Genomic DNA, 22,875 nt, shown 5'->3' with positions numbered 1-22,875 from the left:
GGTCAACTTCAAAGTAGAGACCAGACTTAGTAATGGAGAATAAAGCCTCTCTTTGTTATGTTATGGCCCATGAGTTAATCCAAAGAGCCCTGGTGGGCTTAGTTGAAGATAGGAAAAGGAATCTAGCTAGATTTTGAAGAACATTTTTATGTAGGCAGGCCAGGTCATGCTTATCTAAGGATTCTCTAATTGGATGCCATGAAGTGATGCACTTTACACAAACTGCAACACAGGAATGAAATGACAAAATGAAGCAAAACCAAACAAGCTAACTTGGGGTTAGGGGTGGGGAGAATAAAAACTAACAGAAGACAGTTAAAACTCAGACCATTACTAACTTGAAATTAAATTACATAATTGCATTCTGGCCAATCAGAACCTGATGCATTACTCAATTTTGGTCTAGCTGGGGTAGTTTGTTTACCAAGAGACTGGTCAGAATGTTTGAAACCAGACATTCACGTAATGGACATGCTGATGAGCAGCAATTAAAATTACTTGCAGCTTTGAAAAGTGTGTTAAACATAGTTGTCTACAGTAATTCTCCCTTGAAAACTCACTAATAATGTTAAAAATTTCACAAGGCATGACCTGTTTGCTCACACTAAAATCACAGTTTTAGTCACACACCTTATTAAAAATCCAACACCAACACTGTATCAATAGTACAACATGAAGAGGAAATTTGGCGAGTATTAGATTGATTCAATTATTCTGGGCTTAAGACAACTCACACAGTACCATAAAGTTATTGACATCTGATTTATCAATCAATAAAAGCAAGACAACAAGCAAGAAGACAAAGGCAATCTAAGAAGTGGTATTTCTTCCATGGATTTGACGAGGGAGAAAAACGTATGATAGAAGTCAGAAAATAATTCGAATGCTCAAGTATCATAATGTTTCCAAATAAAAAAACAAGTTCCAGTAAGTGTGGCTAAGAAGACCGAGGGTCTGCATTGAGCTTTGGCAGGCGAGGACTTGGAACAGGTAGCTGGCCTAAGAGGAGAAAGGGCAGCCTACAAAAGGGAGAAAAAAAAGTTGAGAGGGAAAGAGAACTGGAAACAGCCATCCTCTGTGTTAGGAACCTAAATACAATTAAGTGCTGGGAGCCAAAGCAAGACTGGTTTCTACTGACAAAACGTCTGCATTCATACAATTATCAATTACAACTCAATACTGATACAGCTCTGATTTGTCACCAGACACAGGGAGTTGTCTTTGCGTTAAGAAGCCTGAAGCCTTACTATCTCAATTTCTAGAAATAATTTAAGCCAAAGAAATGGTTTTCCCTCATGAAAAAAGGAGCAGCTCTGGCTAGAGAATGAATTGTGCAGTGTTCCTGAGCAAGGTATACTTGAACGACAGGGGAAAATGAGGAGTCAAATGATTGAGAGGCTGAATAAACTGATGCCAAATTATGTAAGTGCAATTTTCACTTTAGCTCCTACATCAGGGATTTCCCATTTATTGAACGTATGTAATAGTGACACAGATTCTTTCCTTCACTTTTCTGAAAATGTTTTATTCGTTTTATAGAATGCAAAGGTAATACAGAATTCCCGTAAACCCCACCACCAGGTTCCCTTATTAACATCTTCCATTAGTAGGACACATTTTGTCATAATCAAACAATGTTGTTGATACATTAACTAAATTCTATACTTTATACAGATTTCCTCAGTTTTTCCCTGATGTCCTTTGTTCCAGAATCCCAGTTAGTTGACATAATACTTAGTAGGGTCTCCTCAGGCTTCTTTTGGTTGTGACAGGTTTCTCACATTTTCTTGGTTTCCAAGACCTTGACAGTTTTGAGCATTGGTATTTTGTAGAATGTCCCTCAATTGTGCTTTGTCAAGACTGGACTGGGGTTAGTGTTTCTAGGAGGAAGACGGCGGAGGCAAAGTACATCAAATCAAGGGTATGAACAATCAACATGACTTGCCACTGTCGATGTGGACCCTGACCACCTGGCTGAGGCTGTTGGGTGGGTTTCTGCACCATAGTTCCCTCCCCTCCCCTCTTGGCCATACTGCCTTCTGGGCAACACACATTTAGTGGGGAGTTAGATTCTACCGCTCAGGGCAAAGCGTCTGCAAAAGCCGTTTGGAATTCTGCAGATTTGTCTATTTATTCAATCAGTTATTTCAGTATGGAATCACGGCAGTTTTATACTCTGGGCTGTAACTCATTCCTACTTTTTATTGTTGCTCTGACATACCTCTATCATTGCGGGATTTGAATGACTTACTTTCTGGTGCTGTCAGACACTCCAGGCTTATTTTGTCTATTTCCTAACCCAGTCCTAGGATCAGCCATTTTTCTAAAGAGCCCCATTCTTTTTATTGGAAAATGGTGTTAAAAACCAAGCCCTAGCTGTGCTTGTTGCTACTGGATTAAATGACTTTGTGATCTCTCTTCTAAAAAGGAAAAAAAAAAAAAAAAAAGGTTAAAAGCCCAATTCATTTTATTGACCTCGGACAAAAAACTAGCATATGCAGGGACCTGGGTGGCTCAGTGGAGCATCTGCATTCTGCCTTCCCTTCAGGTCCGGGCTTCCTACTCAGTGGGGAGTCTGGTTCTCCCTCTCCCCCACCCCCTTGCTCCTTCCCTCCCTCAAATAAAATCTTAAAAAAAGAAAAAAGTTAAGAAAAAACAAACCTAGCATATGCAAGTTACCTCTGCAGTTTTCAGCTGATCTTGAAAGGTTAATGCAGTGTGTCTGTGTAGTGACCAAGGAAAAAAAAAATCAGCATTCATGAACTATATATATCTTTCTTTATACTTGTAATCATATTTCTAAAACCAACCCTTTTTTTTTTGTTTTAAACAAAGGTAGCTTTGGTTCAGTGTGGGAATTTTTTTTAATTAACTGCCCCGATAAGACAGACCCTTTTAAATAGTTTTGGGAATCTAATTTGCTGTTTTTGCTATTGTAGGTAAGAAGGCAGGCAAAACATGACTCTTTTAGGCACTTTTTATTTTCCAAAAAAAATTGTCGTTAATATATAAACATCTCATTCTCTCAAAAAATTCTACAACTATACAGCTGTTTGCTCCATTATTTGCATAGGAAATGACCACAATACAAAAATAAGAGGGGAAAAGAAGCAAAACAGCAACCAAGTTATGCTTTGTATGTAGGCATGTTTCCACGTATAAACATTTTGAACCCTTACAAAATATTTACACCGTTTGTCATCTATTTACACGTTTTTAAGAGCAACTTTTCTAACAAACAAAACTATAATTTATCAAGTTATGAAAATTTTCTAAAAAAACTTACTATATTACCACAAAATAAATAAAGATAAACAATATTTTAAAAACAAAATTAAATTTTCATTTTCAATTAAGACCCCTTTTGGCATTTTGCTTATTTATTCTGCCCTTTGGTTAACAGCATCAGCATCACATTACTATTATATTGCATATATGTAGCACTTCCTTAAGCTTTCAACATGTCATTTTTAATTAAAGGCAGACACTGAGTCAGTATTAACAATGATTAACTAAACTGCACTGTAATTTAGGTAAAATTACTGTGTCTCACTGTGTATTACATGCAAAATCCATATAAATTGTCATTTAACCAACAGTACTGCACGAGCAAACATTTCGGTGTGTGGAAACTGCATCATAAATTCAACATTGCCATGTGAGAGCTACAAGTCGTCCTTTAAAATGATACTGCTTAGCTTATTATTAGATGTTTAAATTTTACGTATGGTATCTTTAAGCTCTTGAGTTCACAATTCATATAAAACATCTTTCATACTTAATCCTATTTTCATCAGTGCATGGAATCTGCTTTTTAAGTTCATTTGAAGGATGATTTCTTCCTCCTAAAGAAATGAATTTGGTGAGGTTTGAAGAGGTATTTCACCACAAATTCTAACTGTAAGTGTATTCATGGTTATTTTCAAACAGAATTATTTACGATTTTCCCCCAAAAGAATCTTAGAAAACTTGTAATAAACCTATAAAGCTGATTTGCATATTTACAAAATTTTGAATAGCAAATATAGGCAACTCATATAAAAACAAAAAAACACGTTTGTTCAATGGCTATTTGTGAACTGCCAAGTACACTGCGCACCTCTAAGGAATTATCTAATATTGGAAACAAAAAAACTACTCGATGTCAAATAAAATCTTGACATACAATCCAGCCTTCTTCCTGTGCCTGCCAACTGACTTGTTTACTAAACACTGTCACGTTAAATGATGGTGCTTAGGTAAAAACACTGCAAACACACCCTGCACCCCCACCCCCCTACCCACACTGAGATGTGGCTGCCTGTCAGGAGATGAAATCTGCTTGAGTAAAGCCATATACATTACAGCAAGCATTCCAGATTCTTAAAAGGACCAAACACTTTGGTATTCATACAATGTATTCCCTGTTTTCTCAAATATACAAAATATACATTTCCAGTTTTTTTTCTTTTTTCTTTATATATAGGTTAAGTTTGTAGTTTAAAACTTTGCCAAAGGAACTGCAGAAGGTCAGTGTGAGCTGCATCGGCACGGCGGGCCGCAGCGGGGCGCTCAGTTCTGGTGCCTCTTCATGTGCAGGGCCAGGTGGTCGGAGCGGGAGAAGCTGCGGTTGCACACCCCGCACTGGAACGGCTTGGCCCCGGTGTGCTTGCGGTAGTGGCGGGTCAGCTCGTCCGAGCGCGCGAACCTCCAGTCACAGCCCTCCCAGGTGCACTTGTACGGCTTCTCACCTGTGACAACGGACCAAGAGGAGGTGAGGTGGCCTGCTTGCAAGACAAACGTCGCTGACACTGCCTGAGAAGGAATGTCTTTTAGAAAAATCATGGTCCAAGAGAAGGAGGTTCATAAATTCCATTAGGACCTAGAGTTCCTCAAGGAATCTAGTGGAGAGTCACGTTTCCTAGAGTAGTAGTCAACCCAATGACAGAAAGTAGTAGTAACCGGAGTACTTCTCAAGAGCAGGAAAACGGCGACCGCAAATGCGCAAGAAGAATGGATGCCTCTTTGTAGGTAATATTCCCGAATACATACACCCATGAAATGACGACATGAGCTCGGGGGGCTGTATCACTGCTGTGGGAATACAACTTCTACACCAACAAACCCAAATTAGACCAGTACGGGGGCTAATGGCTGTCAGACCGTAGAGGGAGAAAAAATTCTGAGCCTGCTCAAATCACCGACAGGACGAACTCAATGTGAACTCAATGTACCACAGCAATCCTTTACTTCAAATTGGGTCCTGTTTCTAGATTAGCCAGACTAACCTTCACACAAACTAGCTCGTTTGAACACAGGGCCTCCAAATGGATTAAGGGGCACTCACCCTTCGAAATTCACTCCAGCACACACACATTCACACCTTCCCATTTTTCAGTCAGATTAAAGCAAAACAAAGCTAGAAAAATATTGACGTTTAATGGTTTTGAAGCTTTAGGCATTTGATATTTAATAAATTCCTCAACCAGATCAGAAAGTCTGTTACCGGTAACTTCACTTTGGTGAAGGATCAAGAAAACAGCCGTAGTACTTCCAACATTTGCTGAGATAGATATGTATATGCCACGTGTCTATTACCTGCCAGGCACTGTCCTGAGCATTTGGGACACAATGGTCAACAAAACAAAATGCCCGGCCCCATGGAGCTTAGACTTACACGCATCATACCTATATTAAATGTCTCTCATCATTCATCTCCCTATTCTTTCACAGCACTTTTTGTATTTGCATTATTCTTAATGTTGTCTGAAGTTTGCTAGTTGCTACTCTTTCAAATCCGCTTAATATTGATAATGCAATCTTAACTCCCAGTTTAAGAATTAATTAACCCTATTTGAGATCAGGTACTCCCCTAAATAAATCCCAAAACCTGAGGATATTTCACTGAGCATGAACTATAAGTTCCTGTATTTATGGTTCATTATGTTAGAATTTCCTATAATTTGTTAGTTTGAAAGTTTGTGAGATAAATTTGCTCCCTGCAGTACTACTGTTGGCCTACAGCTGCTCAATTTTACATGGATACCTTTTCAACTCTGAATAGTCAAACTCCTGAATTCCTTAAAACATGTTTTCTCGGGGCGCCTGGGTGGCACAGCGGTTAAGCGTCTGCCTTCAGCTCAGGGCGTGATCCCAGCGTTATGGGATCGAGCCCCACATCAGGCTCCTCCGCTATGAGCCTGCTTCTTCCTCTCCCACTCCCCCTGTGTGTTCCCTCTCTCGCTGGCTGTCTCTATCTCTGTAGAATAAATAAATAAAATCTTTAAAAAAAAAAAAAACATGTTTTCTCGTAGAAGACAAGACCCTCCGAGTCCCTTAGAACACACTACGTAGTACCACAATGAAACCCAACAACCTTTCTGTCTGATGTAGCAATATCATATTCAGAAGTTGCCCACGTCGACCGAGATTTCTACAGCTTACAGTTAATTTTTGCTGTCCTGGTAACTACTCTGGACTCTTAAACAAAATCCCGTTAAGGACAAAGAAGAAAGGGCCAGAACAGCCCTCTGAAAGTTGTACCTATTATCTCCTAGGAGATTTTTCTTTCAACTTTTATGGTATGTATCCCCAACCCTCTTTTCCTCTTTCCTCTCCTCTGGCTCTGAACCAAGACAGAAATACTTATTTAATTTCCATTTTAAAAATATATTGTCTCAATTCCTAAAGTTTTCTCTCATTATAAATTCTAAGAATTTAAGCTAACACACTCAAGACGTTTTAAGTAACATCATAAACCCTTTTCTCTCAATTTATATTCACATGCATTTAGTACTAGGAGTAAATCTAGCTCTCTTGTAAATGTAAATCAAAGAGAAAAAATTAACTTTTGCACAAGCATTTTTGTTCCTCATGAAAAATACATCGGAAAAACAAACATGTTGGTTAAATACTTCACTGTCAATTAATGGAAAGAGAAAGTTATTTCTGATGTCTGAGGCAAGGAAAAAAATTCCTCAAGTGCTCCAATTTTAAAAGAAATCATTCTAGTCTTTTGCATTTAATAATTAAATAGCAAGAGAACTGAATTTTCAGAGTTTACTTAAGAAACAAGGGACACTAGACTCTTTTTGTTCACTATTTTTATTGGCTATGAAGCAATAAACTGCACCAATATTTTTTAAAAGTTTACTTTTACTGATTGGTTGAAAAACAGTAGCCATTAAAGTTCCTAAAACATTTGGGGTTTTGCTTTCAATTTATGCACATCTACAGATTATTCAGCCAAGAATACTACCCAGTGTCTAGGATGTTAGTTATGGGGCCAAGTCTTTACTATAAAAGCAAGGACAACTATTCCCCACTTGGGGCAGTTTCTATGGGATTTGTTCAAGTGTCAACACTGCTCAAGTAAAACATCATAGAGGAAGCTGGTACCCAATTTCTGGCCAAATAGTAGATTCGGGGCCTTTCTTCCTCAGCCAGAAACACTATGCACAGTACTTCTGGGAAACCAAACTGACTTCCTTTAAGTTATTTCAACAGGATAGAGCTTTCAAAAGTTTAATTGGATTTTTACAGAATCTCTTTCCAATACCACCAATTTAAAATATTTAGTTAAGCTCTTTCAACATCAACTGTATTTTTAAGTTCTCATGCTGTTAATGTGAAACTTTCCAAAGGCAAAAAGAAAAAAAGTGGCAAGTTTGAACAGCATGGAAAACAAGCTTCAACTTTATCTCAAAAAAAGTATGTATTTAATTATTCTCTTTAAAATTAACTAGGAGTATTTTGCTAGGAATCCCTTATCTTTTTAAAAATTGTTCAAGTTAAACATACATACTATCAGTGCTGATAAAGCCAATTAATGTATTTCATAAAAATGTGAAGCAAAAGCAGCATTACCAGTAAAAGGAGGGAGCAGACACAAACATTCACTGAGTACAAACTCCAGAACCAGGTATTTCTCATTATTTCACTTAATCTTTACAGTAACTCTGAGTTAGAAGTAGAACAATGAGCTCCAGATTAAGAATCTGGGCCTGCCACTTTTCCTTAGTGTCCTACTTAAGTCCTCCATTAGCAAACACTCGTTCACGCTATAGAACAATTTTAAGGAACACATATTGTTCAAATTTATAGATTCTAAAGCCACTTGAGAAGGTCACTTATGGAATAGCTTAATGGAGAGCAGGCCTTAACTGCAGACAGTGGGAAGCACAGGGCATACCCCCGAGGCAGCCTTCAGTGGAGACCCACCTTTCAGGACCGGTGGGGTCCAGAAAACTGTTCTGACAACACCCAGATATCACCTAATGATCGTTTCCCTTTACCCCCAGGCTAAAGGAATTTCAAGGGGTTAGCAGGACATATTTACAACGTATTTGAAATCTTCAGCAACGGACTAAAAAAAATTTTTTTCCTCTGATAAACAGGTAAAGAATGACTTCTGAACCTACCACAACAGAATGGGAGGTTTCTCTGCTCTGCTGAACATATTCAATAGACTCATACCAAGGCCTTTCCCTAGAATGTTTCACATAGATTCTTCTAACCAAAGAAAAATATCACAGATGGAAATATTTCTGAATAGTTATTTTAGGTAACTTTTTAAAGGTTTATTACAGCAAATTTATTACAGCATCTGATGTCCTGCCTGATAACTAAAAGGTAATTCAAACAATTATATCTAACAGACTAGAAACTATCAGAATTAAAACCAATGTTTAGTAAACTAGTGTAATCTGAACTAAATGACTTGAAAAACACAACAATTTTCTCCTTTAAAAAAAAAGCCTTAGTCACTGGCCTCAAAGAACTTAAAATCCATTTCCCATTCTGAGAAAACAAAACAATGCAGAGACTTAAAGTGGAATAAATTATTTCAATAGTTGGTACTTAAATCTTTATTCTTAGAATTTCAGTCCTTGAAGCTCAATCAGCTCTTATTTCAGAAGAAAAATGTTTTTTATGTAATTTAATAGTAATTATACTTTTTTCCATCATTAGAGACTTAGGGAATTTAATCTGAAACAGTCTATATATATTTTTTAATAAAAGGCAAAAAATAGGAAACAATCACAAGATTAAAGAAACTCATGGGGAAATATTAAATATCTAAAAAAAGCTAAGGTAGGATGATTTGGTCTCATTAATTCATATTTTTATGTATCCATGCCAGTAATTTTCCCCTTAAAATTATCTTTTCATCAAGCTCATCTTATTATTAAAGCACATGTCCTGTACTTGGAACAGAAAGGTAGGCAGTTCATTTCAAAGATTAGTACTATTTGTATTCGCAAAATGCTAGTAGTATTTACTAGATACAGTATCCTGTCAATAATGCACCCTCTTTCAGGAAACTGATTAATTAAAAGGATATATTAAAATTAAGAAATTCCTTCTTTCTCCCTGCCAGTTTGTGGTCAGATCCTACGCTTATCCATTTCATTGAAATTTGCTTCACCTTAACACTTCCAGAAAACCTCTGAACAGTTCAGGAGAGATCATTCCGCTTCTTTGTATCCCCAGCACCACTTACATTTGTTCTCAACGACTGGTTTGCACTTGCACATATATTGCCATAAGAGCATTCAAACAGCTGTGTTTTGCCTCCTTAACTAGCTTTGGAAGTTCCTCAAGGACAGAGACTAGACTACCTTCTATTCCAGCTGCAATGCCACTCTTCCGCATAATGCATCTTTGGAACATCATGTGTTTGGCCCAAGTCTGATTAATTCTGGTATTTTCATTAATGAAAAGAAGGGAAGGTATGAGAGACAGGAAAGCATCTGCTGGAGTCTACCAGATCGTCTTTTTTTCCCCCCACTTGCAGCAGGCCTTTGCCTGGTTCTATTCTGCCTAGGACCACTGAGAATAAGCTCATTAAATGTGTGTCTAATTAGGTGAGAACCATGCTTTTAGGACATGTTCAGAATCCACTTAGCATGGAATCCATTTATTATCCACCATATAAAGTTGTACAGGATAAACTATGTAAACAAGTTTTCCTTTACAGAATTCGACTAGAATTGATGAAAATCGAGAGTTCTAAAGCGCCTACTGCTTATCTAAAACAGCAAAGGGACTTCTGGGGCCAAAGAACAGTGAGTGACCTGACAGATCCCAAGGGGGACAGGTGAGGACATGCAGTCAGGGTTTACATCTGCAGTCTCCTCCCAGAGTGAATCTCTAGGCTCCTAAGTTTCTGCCACTTCTCCCAAGGGTTCCCAAAATACCAATTCTTGAGTCTCCTGACAAAAAGACACGACACTCAGATTCACTCTTACGTAAGAACCTAAACGGATTTTTTAAAAAACTGGTCAATGACAAGATTTTACCTTTCCTCTGTATTTTAACTTTTCTAACACTGAATGAGTACTAGGTATTCTTTCCTCTAACTTGTACTGTGGTTACCTCGACAAGGTTTCTCCCAACTCTTAATTAAAAGGTTCGTATTTATAAAGTAGTCAAAAAGAAACATTCTTCTGCCTATTTTTTACTGAAAGTTACCTAAGGTGCATACACTTCTACAAGTTAACTCCCCCTAATCAGAGTTAAAGATCCTTGAATATAAATGATACAGGCTGACAGAATAGGAATACTGCTACAGATATACTTTTAAGGACATTACTTTGTTTCTAATCTTCCACCACAAAAAATGTAGGTCATCAAGTAAACAGCTACTACATTCTATAGAACTAAAAATACCTGGAAGTAAAAATTTGGGGTGATTAAATTATTACATTAAAAAAAAAAAGGCCCATTACATTCTCACTACCTTCACAACTGGTTATTTCTATATGAACTTCAGCAGATGAACTACCTTCTCCCACTAGTCTGTAAGAACAAAAGGGAAGGAAAAATATTCTCTTTGGATTCTCCACAAGATCAGCCAATATGTTTACTTAATCAAATTATACTTTTTTTTAAAGATTTTATTTATTTATTTGACAGAGACAGCCAGCGAGAGGGAACACAAGCAGGGGGAGTGAGAGAGGAAGAAGTAGGCTCCTAGCGGAGGAGCCTGATGTGGGGCTCGATCCCAGAACACTGGGATCATGCACTGAGCCGAAGGCAAACGCGCTTAACAACTGTGCCACCCAGGCACCCCTCAAATTATACTTAACCTTCGATAAGCTTTATCATCTCAAAACAATGTTTAATCAATTTCCTATGTTAATGTTTTTCAGATGAAAGAACAAGTCCTAGAAGCAAAGTTTAATTTTCCCAGTGAGTCATTAAAAAGATTGTTTCTAAGCTTTCACGTTCATGAATACCTTTCCAGGGGTCTGAACTAGCAAGTCTCTTAAGCCACTACTTTTCTTATGTAAGCTTGAAATTGTCAATATAGAGAGTAAATTTCAAAGATGCAAATAAAAATAGTTTAAGAATTTTAACTAATAGTATCTGAAATCATTAAGTGAAACGTGATACTTTTTTCTGCGTATTTTCAAATAAAACTCAAAAAATCCACTGGATACTAAGTAATTTTATCTTGCACAATTTTTCCACCACTACCAGTAACACAGGTTACCAAGTTACACACCAATGTACTTACTGACCTCTAGATCCAAACTACACGATCTCCATTAAGGACATGCATGTACCGACCTACCTATCTACAGAGAGGAGGAGACTTACACTGCTTTAAGCTCTAAATAATTTTCCAAGGAAGTGAAACTCTGTGTGTGTGTGTGTACATATACATGTATTTATTTTAAAGACTTCCCTTCCCTTCCACAATTCCACAAAAAAAAAGAGAGTAAACTCATGTTCTGAACATTTTGAATGTTTCTTCTAGGGGCAAAGTACCATCAATGAAAATCTCAATTGTCAACACTGTCGGTATTTTTAGATGCAAAGTATAGACTTTCAAGTGTAGAACAAAGAACTAGGTAGAAAATATACAAACGGAGTTTAGTACCTAAACTGAAACTAAAATCATCTCAGAGATTATACATTTTGAAGTATACATAATAACATCTTAATATAAGTATCATTAGGAAGTAATGTGTTCTACATAAGCAAGTAAGACAAATGTGGGAATTTACCCCCTTAAAACTAGGCTTGGCCTAAAAATCTTTCCAAAACTTACTGTGGAATTTTTTTCTTAATTAAACAAAGCATCCAAAATAGCTCACTGTAAAATGCAGCCCTAACACTACAGTGCTTCCCTGAATCCATTTGTGTTTCTATGTTATTGTAGGTTTCCATCTTCTTTTGTGGGGGTGCTTCCAATTGTCCTTTCCTTGTCAACCCTTCCAAGTATTTCTGAGATTTAGTGCCCGTTAACAGCCTGTGCATACAGTTTCCGTCTAAGGGATACTTGAGCCAAGTCTGTGCGCTGCTCAAAGACTTTCTCTGTACAATTGCTCATCTTCTGCCCTGTTCCAGGTAGCTGAGACTGATAAATGATCTAAAAATGTTTCCATACCCTAATTTCCCACCACTTTCGGGTATTCTTCAGGGATAAGTACATATCCCACACATGTGACTAAAACCACTAAGATTTTAAACACCTGTACTAAGTTCACTAGTTTTCAGAACTTTTTCTTTGGAGAATACTTTTTACTAAACCATAAATACCATTTTCAAAGAAATTTCCACACTCAAAGTAAAAGCAATTATTTCATAAGCACACCAAGAAATCAGTAGCAGTAATAAGAAAAATTTTCAATTTCTTACGAATTTTTCTTTTATATACAGCCTTAATTTTTTTCTTCCTATTGCACTTTACCTTTTTTGGCCTCAAGCCTGTGCTCAGAATGACTTTAAATCTTCAATATGAAATTAAAGACAAGACAGCAGAAGTGTATGAGCAGAAACAACTATCCTGCTGGTTGCAGATTATTCTACTAGATTACCAATCAGTTTAACAATCATGTTGATTTGTTAAGGGCAAAATGGTATGTGAATCTTTTCCTTAGAAGGTGCTCAGGAGCAACTTTTATATGATGGCAGTGAGTATAGTCCCTTACATACATCAAAAGGCATACACAAATTTCAGTAAATGTCTGCATTTACATGCTTTTAGAAGTACAATATACCAGTTGACACTGTTGCCTAGAAGCAGCCATAATTATTTCTAACCAGAGGCATTATGTATATACACACATTACAAATAACACAAACACCCACACACCCTAAGGGGTACCTCTACAGACCTGTATATTATCCTATGTATATATAGACAAGTTTGTAAGTGAAATATAACCATTTCCTAAAATACAGGAAAAGTACATTTCAGGTATTTTTTGTGTGATCATACGAAGACAGAACTCTGTACTACTTGTTTATTCTTTATGAATAAAGAAATCAAGTGTATAAACTTAGAAAAATGCTTAGAAGAATGCTGTGGGACTTCTGGTTCAAGCAACTGGTTATCTTCTACTTTCATGCTAAATTTTTCGAAAAAGGTCTTGTTTTGGAAAGACCATTCCCTTCTGTTCAATTTGCAAGTCAAAAAGCACTTACTATCTAAAAATCCAGAATAAGTAATTAGATAGAATTCAGATGTAGTTTGTTTTAATTGCTTAAATCATTTCTAAAACATAAGGTAACTTGACATTTTAAAGCAATTACAATTATATTCCATGGAATGCTAGGGTGGCTTTTCACATTCTGCTTGCAAAATGGCGATCACTTAAAAAGTAATTTTTTTTTTTTTAAGATTTTATTTATTTATTTGACAAAGATAGAGACAGCCAGCGAAAGAGGGAACACAAGCAGGGGGAGTGGGGAGAGGAAGAAGCAGGCTCATAGTGGAGGAGCCTGGTGGGACTCGATCCCAGAACGCCGGGATCACGCCCTGAGCTGAAGGCAGACGCTTTAACCGCTGTGCCACCCAGGCGCCCCAAAAAGTAATTTTTTTTAAATCAAATATAAGATCTATCCCATATAGATTTTTTAAAATCTCCTAGTAAATTGTCCAGGGTGGGGGTGGGATGGAGGGCACATCAGGAGACATGTATACAAAACAAAACAGCTATTAAATAAGGAAAGTTATTTAGAAATACCTGGGCCTTAAAGGGAAAAAGAGGGGGGAGAAAAAAAACAAAACAAGGATTTTCTGGCTTCAGATACATTCATTACGACAACAACAAACAGGCAGGGGAGGATGCAATGAGAGCGCACAGGTAATTTTAAAAGACATTGTCTAGAAACTAGAAATCAGGGGGAAAACAACCTCAATGCTCTATGATTACCCAAGAACGGGTTTAGCCAGATGAACAAGTCTGCTACAAACCCTCCCCAAGGCATCTGAGACTATCAAACAAAACTTTATTAAACTGGATTACATGGTCTCATTCATTAGATGTCGATGGCCACACATTTATGATCAGGTGAAGAAGTTGATGCATGGGACCCAAACTAGGCCTGGGTCCCCTTTTTAGTTTGATTTTACTAGTACAATCATTGTTAAGACAGCCCGCTATTAAATTTCTTTGCCAGCAGGTCAAGTTCCAGAATCCAAGCTATAAGCATTCAGAGCACTAACCCCCGACAGAGGTTGCAAGGCCATTCAGATCCTCTCTGACTACATCCCTGCAATAAGCAGTTGATTACAGTGTGATATGCAATTGCACTCTTTTATTAGGAGACTTTAACCTCATGAAAAACATGTTCCCTCCTTCCTGTCTCCCATTTCAAGGACTTACAAAGAGGAAAAAACAATCTTTCAAATGTTTTGAATTTATTTCTATTCCCATTAGTCAAAATTCAGGTAAAAACCCATTTTCAAAGTTTCCTTCTCTTAAGCGAGTATTTATTCTATAAACGGCTATTTTAGTATTTCTATATGGAAATGTTTTCTTGGCCATCATTTGCATTTTGAAAACTTTAGACTGAGTTTATTATATAATTATGGTTGTTTATCTATAAATGTAATTTCTACTTTGAGCTGCTTATGCAGGATCTTGCCTTTCATATAATCACTTTGTCTCTATCTAAAAACTTAGGGCCAAAACAACCCATTCATTTCATTGATAAATGCATGAGCTGTCTTTTCTTTAAAAGCAATTTCTCAGTTAAGTCCTGGAATCTACCATAGTCACCAATACTATTTAGATTTTAATAAGTAGTGTTTATCACTGAGGTATCAAGTACTACTTCCTTACATGCATACAAAACGTCTGCAACCATAGTCCTCCTAGTGTTCTATCTCAGCATTGACCTTTGTTCAAAGGCTTTTACTTTTTAATGCAGCAGTTAGAGATAACTACTTCATTTATCAAAATGCAATTTCCATAGTAACATCTAGCCTGGGGAGATTCAAGTCCTCACACTAATCCAACAACCCATTCAAAGGAACTGTTGAATACTTTGGTTTCCATAGCAATGATGGAATAAAACATTTTGCTAGGTCATTGCTTTTATTAGCAAACTTATTCTTTGAACTTTAGGTAAGGCTGAATTTACTAAGAGGGGGAAAAAAAACACAATCGTTTCATGTAAGTTCTTTCCTTTAGGGCTAGCCTTTTAAGAAAATCACAAATAGCAACCACCCATATATTTGAAAATATTTTGGGTATTTGGAAGCTTTTTAAAAGCATGTCATGTAGTTTTGTCTTAAAATGGTTTCTAATATATAGTTTTAAAATTAAAAAGCATTTAAAAGTGAATGTATAGACTTGACGAAAGTAAGTATTTGTAAAATTAAAGTTGACTCCATATAAAGGCACACTATAAACAAGGATGTAATATAACCTACAAGTCTGAAGTACCTCAAATCTGGGCTGGCACAGGGTGTAGAGTAACTTTTAAACAAGTACCCCATCTTTGCCTGATTTTAATAGTCTGCAATTTCTGCCCTACCTTTCATCAACCACAGAAAACATGCTTAAACAGAGATTTTAGGTTAAAGGTGAAATTAAAGATAATGTATTAAGCAGTAATGCTTTACATGCTAAATGGAAAAGTTTAGCATTTAATATACCTTACAGAAGCCAACTGATTTGTTATGGAAGAAAAAAAAAATGAAGCTCCATTTTTTTTCCTTCAAGAAAGGAATAGCAGTGCCATTAAAGTTTTAAAATCCATTAGTAAACATCGTTGTTTACGTTTTTGGGTAATTCATTCTACGTGAGGTGACAGGGCAAGGCCTTGGTAAGGAACTTCAGCCTTCCTGGAACCAGACTTTTTCACTGAACTGAATTTTGAGCCAAGCCAGTGCTGAAAAGGTAGGCCATTAAAAAATAAAGGTTGACAGAAGAAAGAAGAGATCAAACACGTGTTGGCTTTTAAAAGGATGAATACCACTTACACTATTTACACAACTCACAGAATTAACAAGAAAATTACATACCAGTATGAGTCCTCAGGTGAGCTTTTAAATGAGACGACTTTGTATAAACTTTTGTGCAGCCTGAAATAAAGGAGAGGAAGAACAGCTTGTCATTTTGAAAATCCTTTTGAAATCTTTACATTTGATGATTCAGTGTTTAAAATCTGGCTTTAAAGAAGAAATCTCTCTTGCTAGGTGAGATATTGGAAGCGTCAGTTTTAAAGAGTGCTCCCCTGTTACCTTATTAAAGGTATAAAGTGATTTACTCTATGTACCACTTTAGCAGAAAAAGGAGATAAGCAAGCTACAAATGGGAAATGTGTGTCTATATTACAGTAGGTGCTTTATACTAGTAACATATACTTCAGTGATTTAAAAACTTCTAATGGCGGGGCGCCTGGGTGGCACAGCGGTTAACCGTCTGCCTTCAGCTCAGGGCGTGATCCCGGCGTTGTGGGATCGAGCCCCGCATCAGGCTCCTCTGCTGTGAGCCTGCTTCTTCCTCTCCCACTCCCCCTGCTTGTGTTCCCTCTCTCGCTGGCTGTCTCTCTCTCTGTCAAATAAATAAATAAAATCTTTAAAAATAAAAAAATAAATAAATAAATAAATAAAAATAAAAACTTCTAATGGCTCTAGAGCTGACAGTGTTAAACCAAGATGACTGCAATTTTCTGTACTACATTTGTTTTCTCATTTAGAGTATCATGCTGTATCATGTACCATAGTCAATAAATTACACCCTATATTAATCATAAACTAGCTTATGCCAGCAACTTGTAGATAAAGTCATCACCATCATCAACTTAGATTTTGAGCCACATCTCATTCAAAAATGAGCATATGCTCATATGCTATCAGAACTATCCTTAAATCTATTCTGTAGACAGTCTTGTTATCTACCACCATGAGAGCAGCCTACTCATTCCCCACTCCATTACCACACCTTATTTTCCCTACCTTACCTAATCTCTTTTCAGGGCACTTAATTTAGAATTTAAAAACTTCACTTTAGAAGTTAAACATCTGGCATAACTCAAAATTCTAATTTTTATTCAGTATTAAAAATAAAGAAGTCAAAGTAACTTTTTTCCAGAATATTCTAACCCATTTTTTAAATACATAAAACCAGTGATAGACAAACAGTAACATTCCAGGGTACAGTACAGAGACTGAGATATGGAGAACAAAGTAGGTGATTTTTTCATTGTCAAGTACTACTTTCCTATGTAAATTTAAAACCCGAGATTAAAAAAGGCACAGAACGAACACACACACACACACACACACACACTCTAAATAAAGGTATTGATGCTTCAACTGGGTTATATCACGTACCAGGGTAATCGCAGTAGTGGATGCGTCGTTTCTCCAAATCGGGGTTACTTCTTCTATTGTATCTGACAGGCTGGATGCTTTGTGAATTAACTGGCAGGGTGGCAGGTAAATTTGGATTGTGAATTGCCAGTTTAGAAGCAATTGTAGCAGCATAGGATGGAGGTGGGGTCAAATTCTGGAGCATCTCTGCTTGTCTATCTGGACTTCCCGGCTCTGAGCTTGGTGGTGACGGGGGAAAGTAAGTGGCCTGCTGCTGTGGCAGAAACTGACTTGGCATTGTGTATGTGCAAGGGGGCATGCCCTGGAACTGTTTCATTGCAGTCTGTGGAACAGCAGAGGTGTGTGTGTTAAGGCCTGCCATGGCGGCTGACATAGAAACATTAAGAGTGTCCATTACTGCTGTCTGGTTTGTAGAACTGGGCATATCTAGATCCGGTGTATTCAGTAGCTGGTACAGGTGGCCCTGCTGGGGAGGGACAGAAAGATGAAGATCTGGTGTAGGAAGTTCTTGTTTGATGAAAATATTATTCACCTCTGGAGCTGCGGTCTGGTGTGAGCTGAATATACTGGTGAACTCAGGGAGGGCCTGGGTCGGGGCCGGAGGAGGGGCGGTCGTTTCACTCTGGTGGCTGAAAATGGTAACAGGTTCTGTCTTGATGTGTGTTACGCACGGTCTCTGGGATTTGTAGAGGCCAGTTCTCAGGTGAGTGATGTCAGGGAGGAAGACGTTCATGTTGATACTGTAAGGTAACCCTTCACTGTCAGTGAAGAACTGGTCTACGACTGAGGCACTGTCTCGTCTATACTTTTTATGCTCTGGAATTATAGAAACTGGAGGAAGCTGAGGTGTCAGATACTTCTCCATTTCACATCTTGTCTAAAAAAGAAGAGATACAAATACGCATAATCCACCCAATTCATCATCTGAATAAGGACAAACTTACTAAAAATTCCCAACAATACCTGTGAAAAGTACTAGGGCAAACTCCTAGTGTCACTTATAAACATACCAGGTTTGTCAATTGTGGATAACTGGTTTACCAAAAGCCTTATGAAACTCCCTATAACGTGTTTTTGGTAAAATCGCTCCCACAATCAGCCCCGGACAAAAAGTCAAAGAGGCAAATCAAGAAAAAGCAGCAGCACACAGAAAACATATTCCTTTCTAATCAACAATAAAGTATACTTTTTTAGAACTCACATACAAGCATGATCCCCTGCCCCATTACCATGGAGTTTGCAACCTAAATATGGTATTGTAATATTGCCAAACCACCTCAATTCTGTTCATGCCATATTTATATTAATATAGGTATGTTTAAACAAACAAAACCTAAGCAAACCAACCTTAAAAATAGTATCACAAAGTTCTGTTTTGTTTGCTTGGGCAGATATTGTTGAAATATCTAATGTAAAACATACTCCTTGGCTATTTCAGTGCCTTTTCTCATTTATAGGTCACTGGACACTTAAATACAACCGTCTTGAGCAAAATACAGTATCCACTGAAAGAACAAAAACAACTTCCCTTTCAACATTTGATCTAAATGTTGATTTTAATCAGCAGATTCTGTAATTGGTTAATATGATAATGAAATGTTCCTATTCATATCCCTATCTAAAACAGATCTTTAATTACCTAGGGGAAAATCACTCCCTTTGGTAGAGTGGTGCTAAGGAGTCCGTGGGTGGGGAGAGGCTGCTGTATCCCTAGCACAGTCATCAGCGAAACATTTATCATGTCCTCCTCAGTGGGCCAACGCTACATTCCCCCTTACTCTGTAAAAAGCTCAATCATCCCTTATCCTCCTGGTGGCTCTTAAGCAGAAAAATGACAAACCTGAAATAACCAAATCGTTTTCAAGTGAATTTTTTTTTTTTAGGACAAAATCCAGCTTGTAACTAGTCTCTCAGTCTTTTTACAGCTATCTTCTATTCCAGTACAACATAAACCTAGTATTTATTTAATTTTTAACACTGAAAAGTAAATTTTAAGAGAAAAGAAAAACCCACCTCAATTAAATGGCTCATGGAACTATTAACCGTGGCACCGAAACTGGTGAATACGTCATTTTTTGCTACCACTTAATTTCAAAAGCGTTTCACATCGGACCTTGTATCATTTGGGTAGATGTAGACAGGGTTTCCCAGATAGACACGATTTAAAAATAAAAATTAACGCTCTAGTCATACGAATCACATTTCTGACAAATGCCACTACCCTTTCACAGCACGACGAAAACTCGCAGACCACCCGGACTAGGACCTAGGTAGCAAATACTCAATGTACCAAGGGGCTATTAAATGAAGCGTCTCGAAATAAACCGAACTAAACCCTTTCGTGCACTTCGCTCCCGTGGTGGTTAGTGGTTTCTGATTTTAGCTCTTCCAGCTGTTTGCATGTGGGTATGTTTCCAATTTTTTTTTCCTTGGGACAGGCTAAAAGTCCCGGGAAGTTTTTTCTGGGCTATATGACTCCCTGCGTGGGCGAAAGAAACAGGCGGTTGCTCTAATTCGGCTGCCGGGCAAGTGTAAAAGCCAACTGCCAGCTTTCAACGCGGCTCCGGGAGGAAATTTACGCGCACATGAAGAAAACAACACCCCCGGTCTTTTTTGGTCTCTCTTTTTACGGAAAAACAAACGCTCCAATACAACCTTGGCTTTCCTAACTCCCGTTTCCCAAAGGCAGTCCCAAGATCGCGTCTTAAAGCAGGCTGAGCCAAGAGATACGAAACTAGCACCCCGAGGCGCTCTCGCCGGCACCCCGATTTGCGTTTCCACTTAACCCGAGACGACGTGAGGGAACCTCCAAGGACAGAGCACTGTGGGGGGTGAGGGTAAGGTGAAAGGCGGAACTTAAGTAAGGTTGGACGTGAGGTAAGAGGTCTCATCCCCCAGAGAAACACTAAAGTGCGTGTGAGCACCCACTTGCCTCTCACCTTTCCCGGACGAACCCGCCTGAGGAGATTAATCTGGGACCCCCCCCTTTTCCGGTCCCCCTTTCTCCCTGCGTACTGCGGGTGCCCAGGCCAGAAAGGCAGGGCGGGGAGGGGCTGCCCACCCAGCTCCGGCTCTCGGAGCGCCCCGACGCACGCCCCAGCCTGGAGCGGCCCCTGTCGCCCGCGCGTCGCAGCGGCGGGACACGCCCGAGCTCCGGGAGCGGGGCGGAGGGAGGGGAGCGGCTCTTCCTACCNGCTCCTCGCCGGGGAAGAGCGCCGCGTCGCGGGCCGGGTTCGCGGCGCCCAGGACGGGCTTGAGCTGCGCGAACACTGGCTCGTCCTGCGGGGCCGGCGGCTGAGGCACGGGTCCCAGGCGGGCGCTCATAGTCAGCACCCGCGTGGCCATTGGCACTCAGGGGGCGGCTCCGGGCGCGGGACGCGGGTCGGGCGCGCTTCCCACCTCGCCCACGCTGATTTAGGGCCGGCGAGCTCGGCGCGGGGCCGCGGGCGGAGAAGGGGAGGCTCCGGGCGGACCCCCTCAGCCAACAGCAGGCGCGGTTTTCGAAGGCGCGCACGAAAAGCAAAACTCTTCCGCTCCGCCACGCGTAAACGCCAACGTCCTCCGGGCGGCCACTTTCTCCCGCCCCGCCCCACCGCGCTCTCTCACTCGCCGAAGCCCGCTCCCGCCACCGCCGGTCTCCGCGAGCAAGCTGCAAGCGCGCGTACCTGCCCCGCGACTACTGACACTTGACGCCCGCCTCTATTTTACCCAACTCCGGGTGGGCGGGGCCCGCCAACCTGACTGGCAGCGCTGCTGCGAATCCCGAAGCCCTGAGGCCGGCCGGGCCGGAGTGGGCAGCCTATGAGAAGGGAGAAGTTCGCCCAGTCCCCGCCTTCGCCGGGCTGACCCGCCCTCTCGGGCCACGAGCTTTCGCGCGCAGGGCGGCCGCGCAGTTTGTACACAACTTCTCTGACAGATTGGGCTGACGGAGCCGGGGGCGGAGGAAAGGAGAGGAGCGGGTGGAATCTAGGAAGAGAGGGAATTAGGGTGGAGACGTGGAGGGAGATCTCTTCGGACTGTTCTCTGCCAGGATTAGGGAGAAAAAGAGTTTTGCACGTCTTAGGTGTTGTGCAAGGACCTGAAACTCAAAAGCTGAAACCCAGAAGGCAGCTAGGTGGGGGCGCCAAGGTTTTTAGAGACTTAGTTCATGAGTGTGTATTTTTAAATATACAAAATGTACTTTTCTTTAGCGGAAAACTAGGGGCGGTGTGATAAACAAATTTAAAAACAGCTCTTGTCTCTGTGTATCTTTAGCAGTGAACGTGTCCATTTAGCAAAGCAAATCCGGAATGTCCTGATTAAAAGGTTTAATGGCAATTTTTTTTAAAGTCCTTGCATAAAAGCTTGTTTTTCCCTACAGTATTTAAATGGTTAGAAGTTGTTTCCACACACATTTCTACCTCGTATCCGTGTATGGAGAGGAGGGGGGATGGGCCATATGAATTTTGAAGTTTTTAATATTTACACTTTTGATTGTAGCCGAAGCATGGGATCTTAATTTAAGCACTAACAACTGACTAGTTCAAATGTATTTACATAGAGATTACATCTTTGACTTGTTTTTGCTAGCATTGTATGTTCAAAAAAATGGGAGTTTAATATTTACTAAACAGAAACGTAGCACATTTACCTAACACTATGGCACCTTTTCCTACGAAAAGACAATCAAAGAAGCCACAAACATTAGACGCGCAGCAGCTCTGAAAACTGGGTATCCAAATTTGTACGAAAGTAGTAGTCAAATATATTACCATCCATTAACTACATTATAATGGGAAGGTGAAGTTTTGCCAGCAATCACCTAAGGAAAACACTTCTCTAATCCTTGATGTTCTTGTATATGATTTTATCTGGCTTATTGAGAAGCCGGAACAATAAACTGCAATAAAAACTCCTGGTATATTACTACATATGTATATATGTTGACAGCACACTATACTATTAGACAATTTTACATATACAGCAGCCTACTCATCACTTCACAGTAAAACAGCATAAAAAAATGAGCTCTTAGAAAAATGTTCACTTCAAAGAGGAGAACCTATTAAAAGTATGGATCTCATTTCAGTGTGTAGACTGAAAAAATAATATACACATGAAATATTAGAGGTATTTATTATTAGAAAACAAAATTATGCTGTAAAATTTTTTCCTTTTCATTTCCTTTTTGTTAATAAATGATTCATCTTTATAGCTGTGATCACTTCTTTCAGAGAATGGTTGACGACTACTTTCATGTTACCAAAGTAGTATTTAATAAGTGTTTCTGAAAATTTTTTTCTAAGCAAACACTCCCATAGTATCCACCTCCACCT

The 22,875-nt window shown here is 39.1% G+C and overlaps 1 protein-coding gene across 1 annotated transcript; it reads right to left on the bottom strand.

Moving 5' to 3' along the window:
• Positions 1-1,509: 1,509 nt before the first annotated feature.
• On the bottom strand, positions 1,510-21,254 carry KLF5 (Kruppel like factor 5). Its single transcript, XM_019794253.2, is given in 5 exon segments — positions 1,510-4,730; positions 16,247-16,306; positions 17,561-18,437; positions 20,500-20,753; positions 20,755-21,254. Coding segments are annotated over 5 exon segments (1,521 nt in total). The 5' UTR covers positions 20,906-21,254; the 3' UTR covers positions 1,510-4,551.
• Positions 21,255-22,875: the final 1,621 nt, after the last annotated feature.

The sequence above is a fragment of the Ailuropoda melanoleuca genome, chromosome 7 (genome assembly GCF_002007445.2).
Source record: "Ailuropoda melanoleuca isolate Jingjing chromosome 7, ASM200744v2, whole genome shotgun sequence".
In the NCBI taxonomy this organism is placed as follows: Eukaryota; Metazoa; Chordata; class Mammalia; order Carnivora; family Ursidae; genus Ailuropoda; species Ailuropoda melanoleuca.
This window is presented reverse-complemented; position numbering and strand designations above follow the sequence as displayed.